The sequence below is a fragment of the Manis javanica genome, chromosome 6 (genome assembly GCF_040802235.1).
Source record: "Manis javanica isolate MJ-LG chromosome 6, MJ_LKY, whole genome shotgun sequence".
Taxonomy (NCBI): Eukaryota; Metazoa; Chordata; class Mammalia; order Pholidota; family Manidae; genus Manis; species Manis javanica.
Window position 1 is genome coordinate 5,074,059 of NC_133161.1, and position 27,087 is coordinate 5,101,145.

The 27,087-nt window shown below is 45.5% G+C and overlaps 1 protein-coding gene across 9 annotated transcripts in view; it reads left to right on the plus strand.

The window, feature by feature from the left end:
- The window catches only part of PRKAG2 (protein kinase AMP-activated non-catalytic subunit gamma 2), a 272,371-nt gene that overhangs the window by 220,342 nt on the left and 24,942 nt on the right, over positions 1-27,087 (plus strand). For 7 of the 9 annotated variants that reach the window (XM_073238187.1, XM_073238190.1, XM_073238188.1 and 4 more), the window contains 2 exons: positions 12,482-12,563; positions 13,419-13,477. The exons of the other annotated variants lie outside the window; for them this stretch is intronic. In XM_073238187.1, coding sequence (XP_073094288.1) covers positions 12,482-12,563; positions 13,419-13,477 — 141 coding nt within the window. The remainder of the gene's footprint in view (positions 1-12,481; positions 12,564-13,418; positions 13,478-27,087) is intronic. 9 annotated transcript variants of the gene reach the window in all.

Consider the following 27,087-nt stretch of genomic DNA (forward strand, 5'->3'; position numbering starts at 1 on the left):
TCCCCAGCCCGGTCTCCTGTCCTCCCCAGCGGCCTGCCCTGCCTGCGGCTGTTGTTCAGAGCCACCTGGGCTCTTGAGGCTGCTCGGCCTTTAGTCAGTGATTCTCAGGAATGTGCAAGTGGATTTGTTCTTGTTTGTGTCGTTTTCCAATTGTTTTTTGTTAATCATACTGAAATACGACATTTTTATAAATTGACCTTATGTCTTGTGAGTTTGCTAAACTCACTTCAGACCCAATAACCTTCAAGGTCCCTTGTAAAACCCAAAGCTGGTTTACGCAGAGAGGACAGGGAGCACCCAGATACAGCGTTACAGTAGGGAAAGTACAGATGGGGACTCTAAGAAGTAGTCTTTGCAACAGGGACTACAGATTTCAGTAGTAAAATAACTAGAAATGCTGAACTCCCGAAATAAAGAACTGCTAGATCAACACTCTCTTGCCCCCAAAAGGCTTACTTTTTCAAGAGCCAGATCTGCTGCCCATTGGTTTTCTACCAACAGAAAAGTAAGTGGCGGCTGGTACAACCTGTGCGCTCCGCTCCTGCTTAGCTTTTCCCTTGCCGTGAAACCGACTTCCTTCGGAATTCAGAATCTAGAATTTTCTTCTGAGTTCATGTATTACATGGATCATCAAGGTCACTAATCCAGTAAATATCCCTGATTAACAGAAGCTGTGAGGGCAGCCTCTCCTGGCAGTCAGCAATCCTGTGAGGCTGTAAGCTTTGAAGGAGCTAAAATTTGTTACCAAGGAAATAAAGGGTGGGGGTGTTTGACACTGGTCAGGGCAGAGCTCAGCATGCATCCAGAAGGGGTGAGGAGAGTACCTTCCAGGCGCAGACCACAGCAGTCCCAGGATGCACTCCGGAGGGCAGAGACAACAGGTAGAGAACAGCCCAAATGCCTCTGATCAGAGACTGGTGAGATAAATCCTGGTGTAGGCCCACAAGAGATACCGTGTAGCCATTAAGAATGAAACAAATGTTTGTTGAGAATATTTTTATTTTTAAGTTAAAAAAAAAAAACGTAAGTTGTAGAACCATACGTATATCTGAGGGTGCAAAGCCTCAGATTCATAACTCTTCTGGGGACCAAAGTCAGCCATTTGCAAGGAAGCTGCAGAAGGAGATGGAAACCGCAGATGGAAATAAAAAAGAACAGACACACCAAGCCGAGTTGAAAGGCAGCCTGGCCCAGGACACAGCCTCGTTCTCAGGGGCAGCTCCCTCCGAGGGCAGGCAGCACAAGCTCCCCATAAGTTTACTGCTGGCATTGATGCAGGATCGGTGTCCCTCTGTTCGTTGGCACCTCTCAGGACCATTCAGTGGAAACCAGATGTTCAAACTGAAGTTGTGCCCACTTGGGGTTGTCCATCCCCTCTGCCCTCAGTAGCCACCCCACGTGGGGCTGTGAGTGACACAGCTGTCCTCCCACCTGGGAACAGTCTGTCTTAACAAGTGTCTTCCTCCTTGGGCAGCGGTTCCTAACTTGCTGCCCCCAGACTGAGGGACAGCAGGCACCCATGTCAGGAGCGCCAGGCGTCATGGGGCAGCTCCCTGGAGTCCCCCAGGCCTGTGCACGCTCCCTCCCCCCCACACCATTCCCACTTGCTGACAGATGGCTGTGCTGCATGCCCAGCATTTTGGCTTGATGGACCAGATGACAACCTGCTGGTGATGGGAAGCTCAGGCCATGTCGTCTTCAGTTGTTTCATCTCTGCCAGGGCCCAGGAGTAAACCAGAACGTTTTCTCAAAAGGAAAATAATTATCTGCAGAAGAATCCATGGTTTTTGCTATTTGCTTTTTTCCCACAACCCTAGACGTTTGCCCTGTGACTCCTGGTGGTGCTTGACAGGGCTTCATACTTTGCTAGTGCTGGCTTTGCTGGTCATCGGCCAGCATGGACGAGGAGCCTGGGCTGCTGCTGAGCTGCGGCTTGCTCCACTTCCCTCTGAAAACAGCTTTTACAGGTCACTCATCAAACAGGTCAAGGTTGCTTCCAAAAGACCTACCAAGCATTGAGTAGCTGGCCGGGTGTGTGCAGGGCAGCAAGTCGATTTCACCTGGAGGAGATACCTCTGCAGGCCACTCCTCCCCTCACCCTGGGGCCCCGCCCTCTGGTTTGCACATCTCACTGAGGCACCTGGAGCTTGACCACCTGCCCATCAGAGTCCCTCGGCAGTGTCACCAGTGTAGCCAGGGACTGCCGTGCACAGTGCTACAGTGATAAGCATCTGTGCAGAAATCGTTCAGGCAGAAAGCATGAAGGCAGTGTAGCCTCGAGGCATGTTGGGGAAATTGGCGTGGAGCGGAAGTATGTGTCTGGGCAGGAGCAGCAGGTCCCCACGTCTTGAACAACCACTGCAGCCAGGGTTACAGCATGAGCAAGCCTACAGGAATCCATGGTCATTCTGGAAACGTGGTCACAGGCTATTTACTGGGGATGTCACGGGACCCTCCCTGCCCCTCATCCCTGCGCTTCCCCAGGGATGATCTGCCACTAGCCTGGCAGCACAAGGCTTCCTCTTGGCCCTCTTACCACCGTGCCCCTCACCCCATAGGTCAGGGAGCCCGTGTAGGTAGGATCCTGCCATTTCCAATCACATGTTCAAGAGCTGAGGTGGTAGCCATATGTGGTCTGCAGACCTACTGAGTCGCTCAGGGTTGACCTTGGGCTAAGGGTCCATCTGTCACCTGAAGACCCTGAGCCCTCATTTGGCTAGCAACCATGGTGGTGTTTTGTGTCCTTTCAGAGCCAGAGTCCTGCAGCCCCAGTGAGGGCATTTCCTCTTCCCCAGAGTGTCCCCCTGCAGTAAGCCATGACTGAGCCCCTTCCGGGGAGAGCATGCGCTAGGCAGGGCTGTGGGCCACTCGCTCGGAGGCCCCACTCCCTCGGCGAGGCGCTCAGGGCCTGAGAGCTGGCCTCCGTCTGGGAACTGGCCAAGAAGGCACGACTCCACTTCGATGCCTCAAGTCAGGGTTTTAGCCCCTAGACTCAGAGTTTTTCTTGCTGTGAAGATGAGGATGAGCCTTTCAGAAGATGGTGATCCTGGGGACACTGTAGTCATGTAGCTCCCACCATGCGGCCCGAGATCTTGGCCCGCCCTGCCCCCACAGGGCAGGTCACCCCACTAGAGTCAGGCCAACACAGCACTGTCACCTGCCATTGAGCCTGGCCTACAGTCTGCAGCCAGAGAAGAGCTTTTCAAGGAGGGAGGGCCCCATAGTCATACATCCTCGACTACCTGGCGAGGCTGTGACCTCTGGGCCTTTTCAGGGAACATAGCTGGGGGACTGGGTGTTCAGGCCGCTCGTGACACATCTGCCCAGGCGGGGCTCACTCTTCTCCATTATGCCACACAAGGCTGGCTTTTGGCCTCGTTAAACATGGACAGCAATGCCCTGCATTTCAGGCAGTCAACCCCATAAGCTTCAGAGCCACTTCGAGCTGCATGCACTGCACATGAAGTCCACATTTCTACTAAGCCCACTTACATCAATAAATGCTGCCAAACTGGTGTTAAAAATCCCCCTTGGTTTAACATTATTACAAAAAGCTAGTCCCACACTTCACAGGCTTCTGCAGACATACACTACCATAACCATACTGTCCTGTGTGTAAACTGTCCCCTCGGGAGCATGCTGGTGTCTTTCCCTGGTCACAGGTCTCGTGGCAACAGGGGCAGCTCCGTGGCTGTCTGGAGAACACATGACCCTGTGCAGGGCACCTGCCCGGGGAAGCTTGTTACTGGGCTTCCAAGCAAAGACAGGAGAGTCTGCCGCTGCAGAACCAGTGTACCCACTGCCACGGGAGGCTCCGAGCAACTCCAGGGCCCAGAAGCTTCGTTTTGCTGAGTCCAGCCAGCATCTTCTGCAGGTTCCAAGGCCATGATTCTTCCAGATTGGTGCCCTGCTTTCATGTTGGAGACGCAGTGAGGCTGGACTCGGTGGTGTTAAAGTTCTGCATCCTGCAGAATTCCATTTTGTTATTTCATTTCAGAGATGTGAGCCCTGTAGCTACAAGTTAGGCTTTCAAGGGCTGCCGTAGAGGCTCTCAGGTTCTCTGACTGTGCCCCGGAACTCACGACCTGAGCTGCTTGTCCCTGTCTGTACGGGCCCCAGCATGCCTGCAGGACACCGTCCACACCAGTCCTGTGGTCCTCTTGCCGTGCTGGCCGCTGCAGCAGCCACCTGGACCCCAGTGCCCCTGCTTGCCAGGGGCCACAGGGATCTGATCCCCCCTGACCAAGAGCTCAGCACTGTGCCCAGGCCCAAAGACATGAACCCAATCCCAAACCCTCTGTTCCCAGAATGTGCTGGGTGCCATTTTCTCTGTCAGGATCAGTCAAGACGCAGAAGGCACACTACCCACTGGACAGAAGACTAACATAGGTGATGTTAGCTGGGTAGGTACCAACTGTAACTGAAGGGGTGAGTGCTGGCTTGAGGCAGTGTTCTGAGTGTGGCTCCCCAGCCAGCAGCTTCGGTCGAAGCAGAGTTCATGAGAAATGCACATTAGTGGGTCCTTCTCAGACCCACTGGATCGGAAATCAGGGTGAAGCTCAGTGGTCCGTGTCTTCTTACTAAGGCCTTGTAGTGAGCCCAGAAGGACTCGAAGGTTGAAAACCTCTGCCACGAGGCACCATGGGGGCAGGGCTCCCGGGATGCTCCCTTGGCACCTTGGGGGCAGAAGGTTTGTGATGCCTTCTGAGATGGCATTTACTGGGGCTGGTGCTGTGTCTGGGTGGGAGTGGGGACTACTCAGGGGCCAGACTAGTCCGGGGGGGAAACTAGTAGACAGCAGGCTGGAACGGGCGGTGGACTGGTACAGGGGGCAAACAGGGAGAAGCAGCGTTTTCCTAGCCCTGCTTTGCAGCCCTGGGCTGGCCCCCTTCTTCCAGAGGCTACAGTAGCCAGTGGCAAAACTGAATGCGGCCCACAGGGTCCCGGTGCCACAGAGCAGAGTTCAGGGAGGGGTTGGAGCTGAGACAGTAACTCCTTGACGGGTACAGTGGAGGAGCAGGACGCGTCCATCCCCTGCAGGGGTTCAGGGAAAGATAGGATTCAGTGCCAGCAGGTTCTAAATGGTGACACTTCAGTAGTTATGAGAGACTCAAAACTAAAATAAAATTTCGTAGTGGAATCCTCAATTCCAGGACTGGGAAGGGGAAACATTAAGAATTATGTAGGTCTTCCCTCACAATGGCAATACGATTTTTTTTTAGCAACACTATAAACTAACTATTCTTAATTAAATTTATATTTTAGTTTTGAATTTACAGAAAAGTCACAAAGGTAGAACAGAGCTCCCACATACTATACTGTACACCCCTCCCTCCATGTGCACCATTGTGCCGTATGTGGTAACATTTTTGCCACAGTTGGCAAACCAGCGTCAGTGCATAGTGACCGCCTGAAGTCCATAGCCAGTTAGGTGTCCTTACTTTTTACCTAACACCATTTTTTTGCTCGAGGATCCCACCTGGTCACTCCCTTACGTGCAGCCTCACGTCTCCTTCGGCTCCTCTGGCTGTGGGTCTCTCCTGGTGACCGTGGCAGTTTTAAGGGGTGCCGGGGAGGCACACTGCAAGTGCCGACAAAAGAGGAGGAGAAACTCTTCACCTCGTTTTATGCTTTTTTATTATCAAGGAAAATGATTCTCAAAATGGAGAAAGTACAATAAATGGTGATTAGTGGAAATTAAGACCTCAGGTGTAGAGATCATAGGAGAGTGCCTGCCTATACTAAGCCAGTTGGCTTTCTGATCCAGATGAATCTCATTCTAGTATAAAAAGGGATGCAGGGAGCAGATTGCCAACCTGTTGGTCATATTGGAGGAATCGTGGAGAATGGTCTGATGCCCAAGGCTAGAGACAAACGGAAGGCAAACAGATCCCTCAAACAACAGTAGGTGGGGAATGTGGTGTCAGTGCCAGGCAACATGTTTGAATGAATTATTAATAAAAGTGAAAGAAGTAGTAACCTACCATGGAACCTGTCATGAATTGATAAAAAGTCACAGAAGATGAACCTGATTTCTTTTGTGGACTGTTCAAGGATGTAAAACCCTGACAGGTGTACCTGGGTTTCAGTCATACAGCTGACAGGGCCTTGAACAATGTCCAGTGGGTAAGATGCACTAACATAGGTAGGCAGCACTGTGAGTGAATTAACGGCTGATTGTGGACCTTAAAAGACTTGATTAAATCTCAGCCGGAGCAGGGCATGTTGGACACCTCCTGTGGGTCCTTTTGAAGTCTCATGCCACCTGTTATTCCAGCCCCCATTTGCCTCATGCAGGTGCAGTGAGGTGGCATCTCACCTACAGCCAGCATAGTGGTAACGAACGGAAGATGAAGCCAGTGGGTAGATGCCTCTACCTCGTGCCCGTACTTGTGGCCAACAGTCACCTATCAGCTTACTGGCTCATGTGCCAGCCTGTTTATTCCTGTCCTCCACCCCTTTCCCTGGGCTCACATTCCCAAATAACCTATGTGCAGGCTAGGCTCGGCTTTCACTGGTGGGATGCTGCGCTGTTCCTTTACTCTTGAGTTCATCAACATTTGCAGCAAGGACTTGAATATTGATCTTGTGAATGGCATCAAATTTACAGATGGAAACCTGGAGGGAGAGCTAATAATAATTGATATTCCAAAAGATTCCTCAACAAGCTTAATTATTGTTAGGACCAGTTAATAAGTAGATGGGATCCAGAACTAAGAAAATTATAGCATATCAATATTCCAGAAAAGAATAAAACAGGGCAAAACAGTGTACCAAGAACCTCAAAAAATGTGGGGATGAACATGGCAGGGTCCTGCCCTCAAGAAGCTTATACCAGAGAGGGTGTGTGCTGACGCCAGTAGACAGCAGACTTGACCAATTTGGAGGTTTTCAAAGAAGTAGGCATAAGTAGTTTAAAATGTCAAATGGTACCAAAAAGCTTACAATAAAAAAGCAGCAGTCCTTGTCCTTGTTCCTCATGCCCTTGTCATATACCCCAGAAACAACCAGGTCAACTGTTAAATCTAGAATTTACTGCCATATCATGTTACTTTCGGACTGTTTCTGGGTGCAAGTTTGGTAGATGGGATTTAGCGCCTTGTATCACTTCCTTCGTCCCTTCATCCTGCCGGTGTGACTATGTCTCAGCTGCCAGTTAAATCCTTGCCAGCACTTTGATTATTCTGACTGGGTCAGATTATTCCCCGCTAGGTCACTTTTTCCTTTTTGTACAGTTTGCTGTTACCTCCTGCAGTTTAGAATTCTACTCTTTTATTTTCCTTGACTATCCGCGTCTTTTCACACCTCCGCTCTTCCTGATGGAGTTCTCTGTGAGACTGTCGGCTGTGTTCTCAGCTCCACTTGGAGCCGCTCCTGGGGCCTCTGTCTTCCTGCTCTGCCGGGTCTCAACCTGCTCGTCAACATCGCCTGAGACTCCCCGGGTTATCCCGGGACTTACCTCCACCCTGTCATTGGAACTCCTGTTTTCTGAACACATGCTTTCTGCTGTCTTGATTTATTACCTTTTTTTGTGGAGCAGGTTCTCCAGTAGCAGCCTGTCTTGGTCTATTCGGGCTGCCATAACGGAACACCGTAGACTGGGGGCTTAAACAGCAGGAATTTACTCCTCACAGTTCTGAAGGCTGACTCAGCTCCCCAGCTAGGAGCTCTGCCCGTGTTACAGCTTCTCACTGTGTCCTTGCCAGGAGGGGGAACAGGCCAAGCACTCTGGCCTTTCCTTTTCTTCTAAAGACATTCACTAATCCCGTTGCTTGCCAGTGGGTTTCAGCGCCAGGCAAGTTCACTATGGATTCAATGTGACCAAAGAAATTGACAGTAAAACGTTCCTGTGGTGAAAGGGTTAGACCCAACTTTATTCTCACAGTGGCAGGTCAGTCACTGAAATCCCATTCACTCAGAGCGAGTCTGCAGGCAGCAAGCTGGTCTCTGCCTCTGGGCCTCTGTCCTCGGCGCTGCCACCACTCCAGTCTCTGCTCTGCCCTCCTGCAGCCTTGCAGCCGTGCCACCGTGTCACCCAGAGCACTGGGTGGACCTCTTTATATAGAGTCAATAACGACGCATTGCCTACACGTGTGTAGTGAGCTAGTCAACCAGGACCAGGTGAGAATCCCGCCACAGGAACTCTCATTTTATCCACACCCATCATGAGATAAACCTGACACCTCCCAAAAGCTGCACCTCCAAACACCATCACACTGGGGCTCAGGGCTCCAACATAGGAATATTAGGGGTACACAAGCGTTCAGTCTGCAACACTTCCTCAGAAAAGATTCATGGGAGGAAATTGTCAGAAATTTTAAATTCCATATCCCTTATACTCAATTGATAGACTGCTGTGTTTAGAATTCTATAGTGAAAATAGTTTTTATTTAGAATTTTGAAGGATCATTCCATTGCTCCTAGCCGCCAATGTTACTGAAGAGAAACCTGCTGTAATTTGTTCTTATATTAGTTTCCATCTTTTATATGTAATTTGTTTGCAGATTGTATATCAGTTGAAAAGAAAGATATTTTCAATTGTACTTGAGATCCCAAAGGACTTTTTCCTACAGATCAGAACCAGATTATGCCGGTCCTCTTTTTATCCTGGTTTATTGGTTAACTGGTAACATCGGCACCTTCTCCAATTGTGAAGAATTTTCCAAGTATACTTTTAAATTGCTCTTCAAACAACTCCATGCACGTTTTGTTAAGAAAGCCAAGTTTTTTGTAGGCTTCATTATTTCAAAGGAGGTACACAGCCAAACCACAGAAGCAACAGACAGGGTCACCCAGCTTGGGACGCTGGGAACGTTCTCCTCGAGGGCCCGTGAGCATGTCTACGGATAAAGTGAAGGTTCCTGTGGCCGGGATTCTCACCTGGCCGTGGTCGGCTAGCTCACTACACGTGTGGGCAATACGTTGTTACTGACTCTATATAAAGAGCTCCACACAGTGCTCTGGGCAACACAGTGGCACGGCTGCAAGGCTGCAGGAGAGCAGAGACTGCAGTGGTGGCAGCGCCAAGGACAGAGACTGGGACGGCTACAGGGGAGCGGGGGATGCAGAGAAGCCCAGAAGCAGAGATTGGCTTGCTGCGTGCCAGGCCTGCTCTGAGTGGATGGGATTCTAGTGATTGACCTGCCACCATGGGAATCAAGTTGGGTTTAACCCTTTCACCCCAAGAACGTTCCCTTGTCATTTTTCAGTCCCTTTGACCCCATAGTGAACTTGCCCAGGGCTGAAAGTCATTGGCAAGACAGTGTCTTGTCTGCTTTAGAACGTTATGTTGGGTCTTTGGAGGGGGGAACTGTGCTTCCCTCCATTACGTGTGGACATGTCAGCAGTGCGTGTGTGCACAATGAAAACTAAGTCCTCAGCTCTCTGCTTCTGGTTGGGCCAGTATAGGGTACAAAATTAAAGCATTTATTCATCTGGGCTCTTAGCGCTGATACTATACAGAAATGTTCACTTACAAGCTCAGTTGGTCCATGTAGCCCCTGTGAGAAAACATGATCCCTCGTCCCATTCATAACTAGAGCACCAAGGCTCAGAGGGGACCGAAGGCTGGAGCCCAGTCAGTCTCGCACTTTGCCTGTTGGAAATAAGTAAGGGGCATTTTACTTCACTCCAAATACTTTGCCTTCTGAAGAAGTGGTGGCGTTTCCACAGTAAATTCTCAACACTCCCCTTGCCGGCGGCTTTCCCTGAGGATTGTCCCATTCTCTGCCTTGCCTTAGGCCTACTGCGTGAGCAGCATTTTTCTCCTCAGTGTTAGCTTAAGTCGGCACGCGTGATGAATTTTTAACATCCGTACATGGTCTGTGTGTTGCCACATGTTTATCTGCCACGTGGAGAGTCAGTTGGTGTTTTGTTTACAGTGGCCTTGAGACTCATTTGTAACTTTGCAGCAGCTAGAGCTGTTTAAGAGCTTCTGCCCAGCAGATTAGAGAAGGTATTGTGGGGAAGCATCTCTTTCCTGATTCTGAAAAACAGTCATCACATTTGTGGGTTAAAATTGACCCCCGCAATTTTATTGCAACTGCAAATTTTTGCTGCAAAAAATTGCTGTTGCAGGTTTGGCCATGGGGCCTGTGGCAGTGAATGTGTCTTTTTCCTCTGGCCAATCTTCTTTGCCTTTGATTTTTAGCATCTTGTCTATCATGTGCTTAGGTGTCGGCTTTTTTGTATTTATCCTGCCTGGGGTTTATTTGATTCTGTTTAGTAGATTCCAGTTTTCTCTTGAAATTTACCTATTTGGAGGTGATTTGAAAATGTTCTCAGAAAACAAACAATAACTGTGGAGCTCACATGAGTTTCGGGGTGCGCTCAGGGCTGTCAAGTGGCAATCTGTATATTTTATCCAACCTGTATAGTTGTTTTCAGCTATTTCGTCCTGGCCAAACTCAGAACTTTCTGGAATGGGTTTCCAACAGCTGTGGTCGCTTAGGATTTCAGGAAAGATCCTGATGAATGATTTTAACACTGGTTTTCTCTTCTGCCTCTGTTACTGTGGAGAAAACAGTAAGTAGTCCGTGATTAAAAGATGCCCCTGCCCCCTTCCTACTCCAGTGGGTTAGAAAAACAAGCTAGGCAGATTTTTAATGTGTTTTAAAATCCGTTTATCTGCAATGTTTCACCCATACTCTTATAATGTTTCCTAGAACCACAATCAAGGGTCTCAGGGCATCATCCAGGTAGAAACAGTAAATCATCCAATTAGAACACCATCCCTGGATGCCATTTAGTTAAACAATAAGGACATTTTTGTGATTTTTGATGTAAGCTGTGATAAACTGATAAAAAATATTGTATCAGTTGGTGGATGCCATTTCATTTGTGTTTCTCTCCCATGGCGTTGGAGTGGCTCTGCTCACCCCCTCTTCCCAGTCCTCTGCTGGTTTGTTCAGCTGAGACGGAGTCACAGAGTCCCTGCTGTATCAGGACGCAGGGCTGGGCCGGGCTGGGCTAAGCTAAGTACAGGAAGTAATGAACGAGACCGCCTCCCACCAGGCATCCTTCCACCCACTCTGCGCAGGCCAGCCAGCACCTCCTGAAGTCATTGCTAGACAGGGCAAACATCCCAGGGCCTAAACAGGTGCTGAGGTTTTATTCCTAGCTCTAAGTTCCTATAATTCTCTCATTTCTTTCCATTAGTAAGTTAACAAGGGGTTTTGGAATATAGTAGGGTGAGAAAAGAACCTTTTTCTTCCTTAGTTATAAAGAAAACTAGACCACAGCATAAAGAATTTTTAAAGAAATACAGTCCCAGCTCCTTGGTGTAGAAGTTTAATTTTTTTGCTTATTTCTCTTGACCTTTTCCATCTAACCACATATTTTATATAATTATAATGTATAATTTTATAGTCTGCCTTTTTCATTTCCATAAACCTTTTTTTAAATTTTACTTCAGCAGGGGCTTCCTAATTACATTTTTCTCATTGGTATGCCGACACTTAACAAGTTTTCTTTTGTTGGAGGCAAGTATTTTTCCAGTTTCATTATTAGAAATAATGCCACATTGCACCTGTTTGATCCAGGAATACTACTCCTGAAATATTAATATTGTAAACTTCAACAGAGGAAAGACTCATGCAAAGCAAGTATGGATATTTTTATGATTCTGGATACAAGCTGTGGCTCATAATACATCCACCGGTCTCATGACGGCCTTAGGTGCTGTGACCAAGAAGCAGCGGCTTATCGAGCAGTTGTAAATGATACTTCAGATATGTTTTAATTCTCATTTATTTAGTTAAAAAGTTAAACCATTTTCTATGTGTGTGTTTGCTCTGTGTATTTAGAGGATCATTTTCAATATTGGGCTTTTGGCCTTTAATAAATCATCCGTTCCAGTGCTTCCCTTACCCGTTGTGGAATCCCAGAGACTGTTTGTCTCGGGCTCAGGAAGTAGCTGTAGTCAACGTGCTCTGAACAGGACCTGACCTGTAACAGGCACACAGTGTATGTTTGTGTCTAAAAGGTATAAAAGTACAACCAAATTTGCATCTTCTAAGCCTTTTCTTTCTCAACCTCAGGGAAATGAGAAAGTAAGCTTGTTTTATTGTTGAACATGTGAAAAACATTTTCATTTCATGCAATTTGATATAACTTCAATGTTTTCAAATGAAGTAATAACCACATATAGAAGAAATTAAACTCTGAAGTTTAACTCTTGTATGTTTTATCTAGATAATGTTGCTGTGTATGCAGAGGTCTTTAGATACAATAAAAACTTTTTCAAGTTAATTGCATTCAGTTTCAAAAAATAATCTCCAATCCCTACATTCATTTAAATATAATACAAAATCATTTTTGCTAATGTTAATAAATTCAGTTATTTTTAGTTTACCAAGCTTAACAAAACTTAATGTTTGAAGGTAACTGAAAAGATTTGCTTGACTACTTTAGTTGAAGGTATTATATTCACCCTGACAAATGTAACCTTAAAAGTATGTTTTTTTCTCTTATTTTCCCTTAGGTTAAAAAAGCCTTCTTTGCATTAGTAGCCAATGGTGTTCGAGCAGCACCACTGTGGGAGAGTAAAAAACAAAGTTTTGTAGGTAAGCAGTGTGGGCCAGGGGAAAATCTGAAATGGGAGGCCTTAAAAGCAGAAAGCTTTTTAATTTGTATTTTAATATGTGCTGGTCTGGAATTCAGCCTTGTAAACATGTTACTAAATTAAAGAATATTCTTGCTTTTACATCCTGGGTAAGGCAAGGCCTCTGGTAAATTCAAAACACATACTTTGTTGAGCTTCTCTTTTGCATTGATGGCATTTCTTTGATTCAACACCTCTGGCTCTCTGAAGGACCCCACGTGCTTTTGCCCTATCCTGTGAGCCCAGGAAAGAGCACCCGCAGGTCAGACTTCTGTCAGCCACCTTTGTTCACGTTTACACATCTGTGGTCCCTCCCTGCTTCCTCACTGGGGAACACCTTTTTGACGGGCAAATGAAATTATATGAATGTGATCCATACTTTTTCTATAAGTCATTGTTATACTACTAAAAGTATCATGTAACTTACAATATCTAAATATCATGTAACTTTCCTCCAGGAAAAGGTTCATATCTTCATCTTTATAGTCCTGGTGTCTGGCACATAGTAGGCACTTAATAAACAGTGACTGTTAAAACCATTGTTAATAGAGTGCTCAGGACACACTCCAGATATCCCCAGAAGTGTCATGTTTCTAGAGTTTATAAAATACTTTTTTGTATCATTGAGTTGCCACATAGTGTGATTAATTCCATCGTACTTCCTATCATATTTAATTTCAGCCAAATTTGTGTATTTTAGTATGTAATTAACAGGTTAATAGTTTTAAGTAGTACATCAAACTGAGCTTGATACCTTGACAGTGTGTTTTAGAAACTTTTCTAGTTTTTATATTTAACATATAATTCTCTGTTCCAGGCATGCTAACGATTACAGATTTCATAAATATACTACATAGATATTATAAATCACCCATGGTAAGTGCCAAAAATCCTTATGTCAGTAATTAGAGCTGTGTATTGCTGTGTTTGTGTATAAGGGAGTCTGTGTGTGTATATATTTTAAGATTTTTGCATTTTTTTCTTCCTCAGTACGGGGGTGGTAGTGCTGGTCATTGATTTTTTCCAAATATATGTAACATACAGGAAATCTCAGTGTAAATCAGTCATATTTGAAGCTTAAAGTAAGTAATTTTAGGAAAAATAAAAGGCAATAGCTTCTTTATTCAGTTTTCAGAAATCCTCAGGTTAGTAGACTTCTGTGAGCTTACTCAGTGCCCAGATATTCTGTAAGTTTCACTAAAGTTACCATCTTTCACAGCATTTTGGGCCATGTTGTAGTGTTGAGATTCTGCCTGGACCCACGAATGGAGGAGGCCCCCCGTGCAACTCCTGCCCAGGGCCCCCCAGGGACAGCCTCCTTCTGAGATGGGAGCACCAGCCTCATTTCCCAGGCCTGTGGGCAGGAGTGTACCTACGTGCAGTTGCCCCTGAAATTTTTTAACAACCACATGTACTGTGTGGTTTTAAAAAAGTAAAGCTTAAAATTGAAGAAATTCAGTTTGGATATTTTTCTGCAAGTTAAGAAAAGACTGTTCTGACTAATTTTAGTGGCAGAACCCCCTGGTCCCTGTTCCAGCCATTTTGTAAGAGCACAATTTGAAAAACACATTTGGCCTTCATCTGACATTATGATTTTTGTGATTTTACTAACTAGTTAGGTTTTTGGTCTGGGTTTGGGTTGTTTACTGCTTTTGTAAGGGTGGGAAAGACAGAATGATAGACTTTTTTCTTTAATTAGTACTATTTTGGGTGTCAAAAAGGTAAAAGACAGTCCAGTTAATACTGTTTTTACATATAATGGTTTATGTTGCCTAATAATGAAATTTCTACATAAAATGAGAAAATAACATTTCTTCATAAGACATCCTCTTAGAATGTTTCTCATGACTTCTGATTTTTTAAATACTGTCAGTGCAAGTAAATATTGATTTTTCTTGAATCTCTGCTTTTGGACTAGTAAAATCATCACAAGTATGATTATTATTAAGTGGACATATTTTTATAAAATATGGCTAAATCTCACTTAAATCTCAGCAGTAGTTAATTCAATCAAAAATTCTATTAAAAGGGTGGGGGCAGTTATGTCTAGATATACAGCCTAAAGATTTTACTTTTTTAAATTATGATTGACATAAATATTATAATAGTTTCAGGTGCACAACATCATGATTCTATACTTTTATACATCATGCAGTGATTACCACAATAGATCTAGTTACTGTCTGTCACTATATGGAGTTGTTACTATACTATTGACTATGTTCCCTATACTATGTTATATCCCTGTAACCTACTTATTTTGTAACCAGAAGTTTGTACTTTTGATCCCTTCATCTACTTCACCTGTCCCTTTACCTCCCTCCCCTCTGGCTACCACCAGTTTATTTCCTGTATCTACAAGTCTGTTCTGTTGTTTGTTCATTTATTTTGTTTTAGATTCCACATATAAGTGAAATCATAGAGCACTGTCCTTCTCTGGCTTATTTCACTTAGCATGATACCCTCTAGGTCCATCCATGTGTTTTTGCAAATGGCAAGATTTCTTTTTCATGGCTGAGTAATATTTCATTGCATATATTTACCACATCTTCTTTATCCATTTATCTATTGATAGACACAGGTTGCTTCCAGATCTTGGCTATTGTAAATAATGCTGCAACGGACATAGGGGTGCATATGTCTTTTCAAATCAGTAGGTTTTGTTTTCTTCAGATTTTTATACAGAAGCAGAATTGCTGGATCACATGGTAGCTCTCTATCTTTAATTTTTGGGGGAAGTTCCATACTGCTTTCCGTGGTGGCTGCATCAATTTACATTCCCACCAACAATGCATGGTGGTCCCCCTTTATCCACATCCTCATTAACTCTTGTTATTTGTTTTTTTGATATTAGCCATTCTGAGATGTGAGGTGGTGTCTTATTGTGGTTTTGATCTGCATTTCCCTGATGATTAATAATATTAAGCAGCTTTTCACATTTCTGTTGGCCATCTGTATGTCTTCTTTGGAAAAATGTCTATTCAGGCCCTCTGCCTATTTTCTAATCAGGTTGTTTATGTTGTTCTTATTGAGTTGTATGAGTTCTTTATTCATTTTGGGTATCAACCCCTTACTGGGTATAATGTTTGCAAGTATCTTCTTCAGCTCAGTAAGTTGCTTTTTTGTTTTGTTGGTTTCCTTTGCTGTGCAAAAGCCTTTTTTTCATGTAGTCCCATTTGTTTATTTTTTATTTTGTTTCCCTTGCCTGAGGAGACATTTCCAAAAAAAATATTGCTAAGACCAGTGGTGTCCGGGTGCTTACTGGTTATGGGTTTTTTTTTTTGAGTTTTATGGTTTCCAGTCTTACATTTAAGTCTTTAATCCATTTTGAATTTATTTTTGTATGTGATGTAAGAAAGTGGTCTAGCTTCATTCTTTTGCATGTAGCCAACCAGTTTTCCCCACACTATTTACTGAAGAGACCGCCCTTTACCTACTGTATGTTCTTGTCTCCTTCGTTGTATGTTAATTGGCCATTAAAGTGTAGGTTTATTCCTGGGCTCTATTGATCTATCTGTCTGTTTTTGTGCCAGTGTCATACTGTTTTGATTACTAGCTTTGTAGTATAGTTTGAAATCAGGAGGCATGATGCCTCCACTTTGTCTTCTTTCTCAAGATTGCTCTGGCTGTTAGGCATCTTTTATGGTTCCATAACAAATTGTAGGATTATTTGTTCAAGTTCTGTGAAAAAAGCCATTGGTATTTTGATCAGGATTGCACTGAATCTGTAGATTGCTTTGGAAAGTGTGGACATTTTAACAATATTAATTCTTCCAATCCGTGAGCACTTTACCTTTCCATTTATTTGTGTTGTCTGCAGTTTCTTTCATCAGTGTTTTATGGTTTTCAGAGTACAGGTCTTTTACCTCCTTGGTTAAATTTATTCCTAGGTATGTTGTTCTTTTTGATGCAGTTGTAAGTGGGATTGTTTTCTTAATTTCTCCTTCTGACAGTTCATTATAAGTGTATAGAAATGCAACAGATTTCTGCATGTTATTTTGTATCCTGCAATTTTACTGAATTCATTTATTCTAATAGCTTTTTGGTGGAGTCTTTAGGGTTTTCTGTATATAGGTTCATGTCATGTGCAAATACTGGCAGTTTTTCTTCTTCCTACCCTCCCTCTTGAACCCCCTCTATCTACAGCCCAAAGTTTTTTTTAATACTTGAGGATACTTGTTTCTCTACATCTCACTTCATTGCCTAATTATGAACAGAAAAAAAATTATCGCAAAAGCTATGGCTTATTTCATCTTCTAAGTATTTACTGTTAGTATATAGAAACTATTTTTAATATATTGACCTTTTATCCTCTAAGATTCACTTACTCTAGTAACCTTTTTGTACATTGTTAGTATTTTTGCTGTTTACATAATAACACTATGCAAAAAAAGACAGTTGTGAGCCCACACCATTTATTGAAAAAACATTCTTTTTGTCATAGGATTGTTTTATTGTGTTAAGTGTGGGTCTGTTGCTGGACTGTATTCTGTACCATTGTTCTACTTGTCTATCTCTATGCCAATACCATAGTCTCTTAATGACTTTTTTTTTTTAAGCCTGATGGTATTGGAAGTCTGTCAGTCAATTTGAGGAGAACAATATTGAGTCTTAAAATCTGTGACCATGCTATTTCCTTTTCTTGCTTCATTTCATTGTCTAGGACGCCTAGCACAGTATTCAAGTCATGAGGGCAGACCTCCTTGCCTTGTTTCCCGTCTTAAAAGGGAAGCATTCAGTGTACTATTGTTAACTATGATGTTAACTGTAGCTTTTTCGTAGGTGCCCTTTATCTTGTTGAACATGTTCCTTTTCCAGCTTTGCAAAATTTTTATTATGAATGGATATTGAATTGTGTCGAGTGTTGTCTCTATCTTTCGATTATCATATTCTTTCCATGCTCTTAGATATTATTTCTTAAATAATTATTACCATCCATCACCTTTTCAGAACTCCAATTACTCAACTGAGACTGTTGTTTTATGGAGTTTTCCCCAGTAATTTTTTTTTCTGTGCTTCTTTTCAGATATATTTTATTTCTATGTCTTCAGTTTCACTGTTTTTTTTTCCTCCACAATATCTAATCTACTAAAATGTGTTCTTCCTTTCAGATACTGTATTTTCTGCTCTAGAAGTTCCATTTGGTTCTTTTTAATGTTTTCCATTTCTCTCCTTGTTATCTTCATGTTTTCCATTAAATCCTTGAACATACATCAGTTGTTTTAAAGTTCTCTGCTAATTCCATTATGTCTATCTGGGTCTGATTCTCTCGACAGATTTTTCTCTTGTTAGAGATCACATTTGCTTCTTGCAAATCTAATAATTTCTAATGGATGCTAGATATTGTTCATGTTATATAGTTGAATAACATGTATTGTCTTCCTTTAAATAGTGTTAGAGTTTGTTTTGGCAGGCAGTTTATTTAGTTGCAAATCACCTAGACCCTTTTTAGGCTTTTTAGTACATTTTATTGGTATACAGTTCATATACCCTATATTTCACCCATTTAAAGTGTGCAGTTCAGTGGCTTTTAGTATATTCACAGAGTTGTGCAACCATCACCCCAGTCAATTTTAGAACATGCGCGTTACCTCAGAAGGAAACTCCACACCTTTTAGATGTGACACACATACCCAGTTCTCCATCCCCTCCAACCCCAAGTAACCACTAATCCATTTTCTGTCTCTCTAGATTTGCCTATTCTGGGCATCTGATATAAATGGAATTATACAATATGTGGTCCTTTATGACTGACTTCTTTCTCTTAGCATAATATTTTCAGGGTTCCTCCATGTTGTAGCAGATAGCACTACATTTCTTTTTATTGCCAAATAATATTCCATTGTATGGATATACCACATTTTAGTTATCCATTCAGTTGATGGACATTTGAATGGTTTCTACTTTTTGACTATTATAAATAAAGCTGCTGTGAACATTCATGTACAAGTGTTTATGTGGACATATGTTTTCATTTCTCTTGCGTATAGACCTAGGAATGGAATTTCTGGGTCATGGATAATTTACATTTAACTATTTGAGAAATAGCCAGACTTTTCTACAGTGCTACACTTTCTCACACTTCCACTGCAATGTCTGAGGTTTCCATTTTCTCCCCATCCTCTGTCACCATTTCCCCAACATTGTCACTGTCTGTCTTTTTGCTTATAGCCAATCCTAGTGGGTATGAAGTGGCTTCTCACTTTGATTTTGGTTTGTGCTTCCCTGATGGCCACTGATGCTGAGCATCTTTTCACATGCTCATTTTGCGGCTCGTTTGGAGGCTTTGTTAGGGTGTTAGTCTTTAATCTGGCAAGTTTAGTTCCACTCCTACTTCTGGGATCTCTGCAGAATTCCCGGGTTGTTCCCTGAGAACTTTCCACTCTGCCTGGGCAGGATGCACATGTCTTTCAGTGTCTTTGCCTGGCCTTATATAGTTAGTTACACCTCATGTGTGCCCAGCTTAGTATTAAAACACTCCAGGACCTATCTGGGCAGCCTTCTGTCTTCCTCTGGACAGCCCCCTCTTGTCTGCTATTCTGCCCTGCAAATTCCATCCGGCTCAGTCCGCCCAGACTGACTGCTGTCTCCTCAGCCAGGTGACACCGCTGTGCGGTGTCTGGGGCCGACCCCTGGATCGCAGTCTAGAGGGAAGCTCTGGAGTGAGATGTGGCCATCCTGGGGCTCCATGTGTTTCCCTTTCAGAGGGAACAGCCCTGCCCTGCCTATTGTCTGATGTCTGAAAACAGTTGTTTGGCATATTTTTCCCCCATTTTCTAATTGTTTTCAGCAGGAGATTGAACGTGGGCCCAGCTACTCCATCACGGCTGACGAGCTTCAGCGGTGTTTCAGCCTCACCTCTCTGCACCTTGTTGCTGTGGTTGCTATGTGGATTTCAGTATAAACTTTTAACTACTGTCTATTTAGAGTTAATACTGAGTTTTTTGCATAAAATGTAGATCTACTTAATATCTGTCTGTATCAGTTTGTTTTAAACAAAATACAGAGTAAAAAGAATATGTATAGTGTTTTATATTTACCTTCATGGGCACCACGTCTCACTCCTTTCTGTGGGTCTGAATTACCATCTGCTGTCATGTCCCTTCAGTCTGAAGAACTCGATGTTAGTTCTGGGGGGAATTGTCTCAATTCCTGGTCATCTGACAATATGATCATTTCATCTCCATTTTTGAAGGACTTCTATTTTACAGAAATGCATTAACATTTGTTTCTTTAACACTTTAAGGATGTGATTTCATTGTCTTTGGTCCCCCAGTGCTTCTGATAAGAAATCAATAGAAATGTTTATCCTTATCTCCCCTGTGTAATATGCCATTTCTTTCTGGTTCAAGATTTACTGTGAGGTTCCAGCAGTAATTGTGACAGGCCTAAGTGTGGTTTTCTTTGCATTTATTCTGCTCCATGTATGCTGAGTTTCCATGACCTTCCCATTGGTTTTCCAGCTAATTTGGAAAGGTTCTGGCTGATGCTTCAGATAGGTCCATCTTGCTCTCTCTCCTCTGCTTCCCCGTGTATGTGGCCACGCGACCCCACCCCACAGGCTCTGTCCTCTGCGCTTCTCAGTCTTCAGTGTCAGTGGTCTCCAGGGTGGACAACTTGTGTTCATCTATCTTTAATTGTCTAATTCTTCCTTGGGTGATCGCCAGTCTTATTTTCAAACTTTATTTCTAGTGAATGTTCAGCAAGATTGGGACCTTAAACTTGAAAGATTTTGTAGCCTCTTAGTAAAATTTTCTACAGCTGATTTTCCACAAAATGGAACTTCTGAACAATCATTTTCATGTATATTTTGGAAAGACCACTCTTTAGTTTTACCACTTTTCTTGTCAACTGCTGTATTTACACTAATATGGGTACTAGGTAGCTTTTTTATTTGTCCAGTTTTGTACAAAAGACTAGCGGTCACTTCTCTCCCTATCTGCAGAGAGTAGGAGGATGTCAGTCACATTTGTGATGTTTCTTGCTTCTCTTTCTAACCTGGCCCATTAGGCTCCTTGTCTTTCTTCCTCTTCCTAATTGAGATGCTATCTAAGGCTTAGCCTTTGGCCCTTTGCTCTTTTCTGTCTGGGAGACCTTGGAAACCTTAATCTACCTCCTCACTGCACCGGCGCATCCTCCTTCCTGTCCTTGGCTGTGGCCAGTTGAAATCTAGTCTTTCGGTCTTCTACTCAAGTATCACCTTAGGATGAAGAGGCCCCTATATTCGTCTCCCATGGGCTAAATCAGTTGCTACCTCAGTGCTCCTGTTAATAGCCTGGTGGCGATCTCGTACTGCTCTCTGATTCATTGTAAGGCAGTTTCTCAACTGGCAGTGATTTGCCTCCCAGGGAACAGTTGACAGTATCTGGAGACATTCCAGGTCATAGCAGGGGAGGATCGGGGTCGTTGTATTGGCATCTAGTGGGCAGAAGCCACAGGACAGCCCCAGGGACAAAGGACCATGCGGCCTCAGGTGTCAGGAGTACTAAGGCCGAGAAACACTGCTGTGGGTGTCCCTGAGTTTTGTGCTAGATTGTTAGTTAGTCCTCCGGGGTAGAGGCTGTATCTCACTCACCTTTCCGCATGCACACACCCCCTTCTCATCGCTGCAGGGCCAGGCACACCGGTTCCTAATGACCCCACCCCTGGAAGTACTGAGTGGTGCCCACACTGCCTGTACCCACGGGGCTGTGCAGCAGCAGGCAGGGCGCCTCCACCAACCGAGCACTGCCTCATCTTAGAACCTTCCGAGGGAGGTTGGACTGGGGTGCCCCGCTTTCAGCTGTGCTGAACCAAGTCCTCGCCTTCCCTTCGCTTTCTTAGGCTTCCTTCCCTGGCCTGCAGATTCTATCCAGTCACCAGCATCAAAAGTGGGGGTCTCTGTATTTATCCCTTCATCTCTACTTCCCCTGTTTAAAATCCCTGAGCCCTTCCCGTCTTCCTTCCAGTCGCCCCTGTATCCTCACTGTCACCTCTCTAGATATCACTAACCACCTGGGACTCAGTTGTCCGTCTGGCTCCGGTGCTGTGAAAACCACCTTCTGCGGGCCTTTTTCTCCCACGCTGCTGCACTACGGGAGCCGCCAGTGCGGGCCCGGCCTTCGCTCCAGATGGAGCCTGGCCGTCGGGTGGCCATCGGGGTTTGGGTAGCTGAAGGCCGCGTCAGGCCCCACACCCTCGCTCAGGCCTCAAGCGCAGTCAGCCTTCTCCGCGTTCTGCAAGGAACTCTGTCCTCTGCTGGCCTTGCCTCCAGCTTGGCTGTGGAGAGCGCACCCATCACGCAGGGCCTGGCTAAAGTCTACTTGCCCGATGTTTCCTTGCCTGGCCTGTGTCCACCTCCACCTATACATCCCTACGCCAAGCCCTTTAGAGTCGGATATGCTTTCTCCTGTGTCAGTGGCATTTGTATATAGGGTGTCTAATGTTGCCAACCAGTTGCATTTCAGCTTCAACAAGAGGCCAGGTTTTCTTACTGCAGGTGCCCCCAGTAAGTTCCAGTAGAATGCTGACATAAGGCATAATAATTTTTTGAAAAGCTGAATTGAGAGTGGGAGGCCTCAGACGGGGTTCAGCGTGAACTGTCCTGTATTACGTCCCTGTTTTCTGCCAGGCACTTTTATCTCATGTTCTCTCATATGATCCTCACGGAAGGTGAACTTGGGCAATCTTTTTATCCGATTGTTCCAGAAGGGAAACAAATTGAGAGAGATATTTGACCAAATAGTTAGGCCAAGAGTAGCCAGTAAGAAGTGCTAAGACTAGTGTTGAGATATGAACCAAGGTAACTTTCTGTTACCCTGTGCTATTAACTTTCTAGGCTTTTTACCCACTGTATCTTTGTGAAAACTGGTTGATATGGTCCAGGCATAAATTTATCCAACAATTTAATTTCAGCACATGATGTAACCAGTTGTCCTTTTTAAATCAGAGATGCTAAAAATCTTCTGTGTCCTCAAAAAAAGAAAAGAGTATAGAGGCTTACCTCGCATTGCACTCCACTTTTTGTACTTTGCAGCTATTGCATGTCTTACAAATTGAAGATTTGTGGCAGCCCTGTATCGAGCAAGTCTATTGGTACCATTTTTCCAATAGCATTTGCTCACTTTGTGTTTCTGTTACATTTTGGTAATCATCACGGTATTTCAAGCTTTTTCATTATATTTGTTACAATTATCTTTGATCAGTGATCTTTGGTGTTACTGTTGTGATTGTTTTGGGTACCACAAGCCATGCCCATGTAAGATGGTGACCTTAACTGATAAATGTGTGTGCTCCCCTCGGACCAGCCACACCATTCCCCACATCTCCCTATCTCATCAGGCCTCCCTATTCTGAGACATAACAACATTGAAATTAGGCCAATTAATACCCCACAGTGGCCTCTGAATGTTCAAGTGAGAGGAAGCGTCCGTGTTTCTCACTTTAAGTCAAAAGCTAGACATGATCAAGCTTGGTGAGGACGACAAGTCAAAAGCTCAGAGAGGCCAAAAGCCAGGCCTCTCGCACCGAGCCGGCCAGGTCGTGAATGCAAAGGAAAAGTTCTTGAAGGAAATGAAAGTGCTCCTCGGGAGACCACACAAACGCCGAGGGGGCACAGCAGCCCTGTTGCTGGTGCGGAGAGCATGGGAGTGGTCTGGGTAGAAGGTCAAGCCAGCCAAACAGTCCCTTACGCCAAAGCCTCAGCCAGACCAAAGCCCTGGCTCTTCAATTCTGTGGAAGCTGAGAGACGGGAGGAAGCTGCAGAGGAAAAGTTGGAAGCCGAGGTTGGCTCATGAGGCCGAAGGAAAGAATTCACCCCCATAACACGACCGTACAGAGCGAAGCAGCAAGTGCTGGTGCAGAAGCTGCGGCAAGTGACCCCGAAGATCGGCTCAGATCATTCGTGAAGGTGGCTACACTGAACCAGAGGCTGTCAGTGTGAACAGCCTTTCACGAGAAGAGGGCGCATCTAGGACTTTCACAGCTGGAGAGAAGTCAGTGCCTGGCTTTAGGGCCTCAAAGCACAGGCTGACTGTCCTGTTAGGGGCTCCCGCAGCTGGGGACTTTGAGGTGAAGCCCGGGCTCATTGACCACTCCCCAAATTCTAGGGCCCTTCACAGTCATGCTAAGTCTACTCAGCCTGTGCAAAGGAACAGCACAGCCTGGGTGGAACAGCACAGCCTGGATGACAGCACAGCTGTTCACAACACAGTTTACTGAGGGCTTCAAGCCCACTGTGGAGAACAACTGCTCAGAAAAGAAGCTTCCTTTCAAAATAGGAACTGCTCGTTGGCAACACACCTGGTCCGCCAAGAGCCCTGGGGCAGGTGTGCAGTGAGGTGAATGTTGTCTTCATGCCACTGACTCAGCGTCCATTCTGCAGCCGAGGGATCAAGGAGTCATTTCAGCTTTCAGAGTTTGTTATTGAAGACATGCATCTCATAAGGCCGTAGCTACCACGGATAACTGATTCCTCTGACGGCTCTGGGCAAAGTCAAGCGAAAACCTTCTGGGGAGGATTCACCATTGCAGATGCCATTAAGGACATTCGTGATCCATGGGAAGAGGTCAAAATAGCAACACTGACAGGAGTCTGGAAGAACTTGATTCCAACCCTCGTGCATGACCGAGGGGCTCAAGACCTCAGTGGAGGAAGTAACAGCGGGTGGGGTGCAAACAGCAGGAGAACAAGACCCAGAAGTGGAGCCTGAACTGACGAGAACTGACTGAATCCTGCCATCTCAGCATCAGCTTGAAGGGATGAGGAGCTGCTTCTTATGGGTGAGCAAAGAAAGTGGTTTCTTGACATGGTTTCTTCTCCTGGTGAAGATGCTGTAAAGATTGTTCCCATGACAACAGAGGCTTTAGAATATGCTATGGACTCAGTCAACGAGGCAGCAACAGGATTGACTCCAATTTGGAAAGAAGTTCTGTGGGTTAAATGCAGTCAAACAGCATCACATGCTACAGAGAAACTGTTCATGAAGGGAAGAGTCCATTGTGTAGCAAACATGATTGTTGTCCTACTTTAAGGAATGGGCACAGCCATGCCAGCCTTCAGCAACCACCACCTTAACCCAGTGGCAGCCAACTGCATTGAGGCAAAACCCCTTCACCAAAAAGGCCACAACTCACTGAAAGCTCAGGTGATGGTTAGTGCTTTCTAGCCATAAAGTATTTTGTAGTTAAGGTGTTTTTTTTTTAAGGAATAAATGCTACTGTATACTTAGCCAGCTGCATTAGATGTAAACATAGCTTTTATATGAAGGGTCCCCACCAGTAAGATGGCAAACTTCCGGCTTCTCTTCGGGGTCCTCAGTTCCCGCCGGCGCCACCTGAAGCCCAATCACCTCTCGCCCCCCTCCCAATCCCAGCACCTAGCCAACAGCCACCAGCCCCATAGAAGTGACACCTCAATCAATTCATGCCCCTTCCTATATAATCCAGCACCTTTCCCTAATAAAGCGGAACTCTCCGGTGAATTGCTGCTATGTGTCGCTCCTTTCCTTTCATTGGTGCCGAAACCCGGGAGACGGGACACCCCAACTGGGCCCCGTCTTCCCCCCGACACCAGCAGCAGCTGCCCTCGTCCTCTTTTTCTGGCGCTGGCTCATCACACTCACCACTCCTCTCTGGCCTTTAGGTAAGTTTTCCCCCCGGAGTGGGCCACTCTTCCCCGAGCTATCGCAGTGCCATTGACCGTGATCAGCAAGGCCCTGACGCTCGGGGATGAGGAGGGAACGCTCCCCGCCTCAGGCCTTCACGGCTGCGGCGGACCCTCAGGCCCCTCCTCCAACAGTCATAAATCCCCGCCTCAGGCCTTCACGGCTGCGGCCGACTCTCAGGCACCCCCCTCCAACAGCCATAAACGAGGTGACTCCTTTGTGGATGAGAACGCTCCCTTTTCCCCCCCTCCTCCTTCTGCTCCGTCTGCCGAAAACGCCTAGCGCTAGGTACCTCGTGACTCCGGCACTCTGCCTTCTTAGGGAACTCTGGGTGACGACCCACACTTCCTAAGAAATTCCGACTCGTATACGAGTTTCCGCAGACCACCAAGGATCATCGGGGATGCCCTTTGTCTCCTTGCGGTCTGCTTCCAGTCCGAGGATCTCTGTTCGTCTTCCCCTGTTTGTCTCTTTCTCTGTCCTTTAGCCATGGGAGCCTCCTCATCCCTCCCTGAAAGTTCACCTCTTGAATGCCTGCTTAAGCATCTGGCTACCCTCTCCCTGATGCCTGATATAAAACCAAAACTTCTCCATAAATATTGCTCCCAAGATTGGCCGACATACCCCCTAGACAATGACAACCAATGGCCCGCAGGGGGAACTCTTGATCCCAGCATCACTCGCGATCTTTTTAACCACTGCCAGCGCCTGAAAAAATGGAAGGAGATTCCGAAGCTTTCCTCCTCCCCCCCCCAAGTTCTCCTAGCCTGCAAGCCGCCGCCCCTGCAGAAGCCTCCCGTTCACTCCCTTCCCCTTCTTCTCCTACAACAGCCTTTCTCCCTTCATTCCCCACCATCTTCTCCCCCATCTCACCTCCTCTGCCTTCGTGCCCCACAGATTAAGCCTGAGCCTTTCAGCCCCCTTTTAACTAGGTCCCAGGGTCCTCCTCTGTCTTTGCCCTCATCACCTGTTTCTCCCCTGTTGGGGACCGCCTTTGTCTTCTCACATGTTTGTAGGGAGAATGGGAAAGCACCTTCCCCCATGTCTGAACGCAGCATGGGAAAGCACAGCTAGAGAACAACCCGTGCAGTCCTTAGAAGTTATCTGTCCACAAAAACATATCTTGCCAAGACTCCTCACTCTGAAAATAGGGAGACCTTGAAGATGTGTAGAAACACCGCCCCTGCTTCTAAATATGCCCTTCCCCCACTTGCGGATGTGGCAGGAATGGAGAACAAAGAACATTCTGTTTACGCATTCCATAAGCAATTAACTAGAGCCCTGCTGTAGCTCAGTTAGTAGAGCATGGGACTCTTAATTCAGAGTCATGAGTTCAAGCCCAACTAGAGTGGCAGAAGTAAGCAGCTGAGCTGCTAGCTGGCGACATGTGGGTCCGATTCTATCTTTCTTTATTTTCTTTGTCCCCCTTCTGCACTTCAGGACCTGCTTGAATAGGCGCAGCTAGACCACGTCACTCCCCCACAGACTGAGCCAGAACCCTTCAGTCCCCCTCAGACTTGGTCCCGAAAGCCTGCCAAAATTATCGCCCCCTCCTGGAGGTAGAAGGATCCAAAGGAATTTAGGAGATTTAGCCTAACTAGAGAAATGCCTAGGTTCCTTTTCCACTGATCCCACGACATACATCAGGGAGTTTTACAGCCTCCAGTCTTACAGCCTCACGCATCATGACATTTTCATGCTCCTGGCCAATACTCTCCTCCCTGAAGAGCGTAGACGAGTTTGGGACTTCGCCCAAACGCACGCGACCGAAACCCACAGGACTGACCCCACCTATCCCCCTGGCCCCACTGCTGTCCCCGAACAAGACCCACACTGGAATTA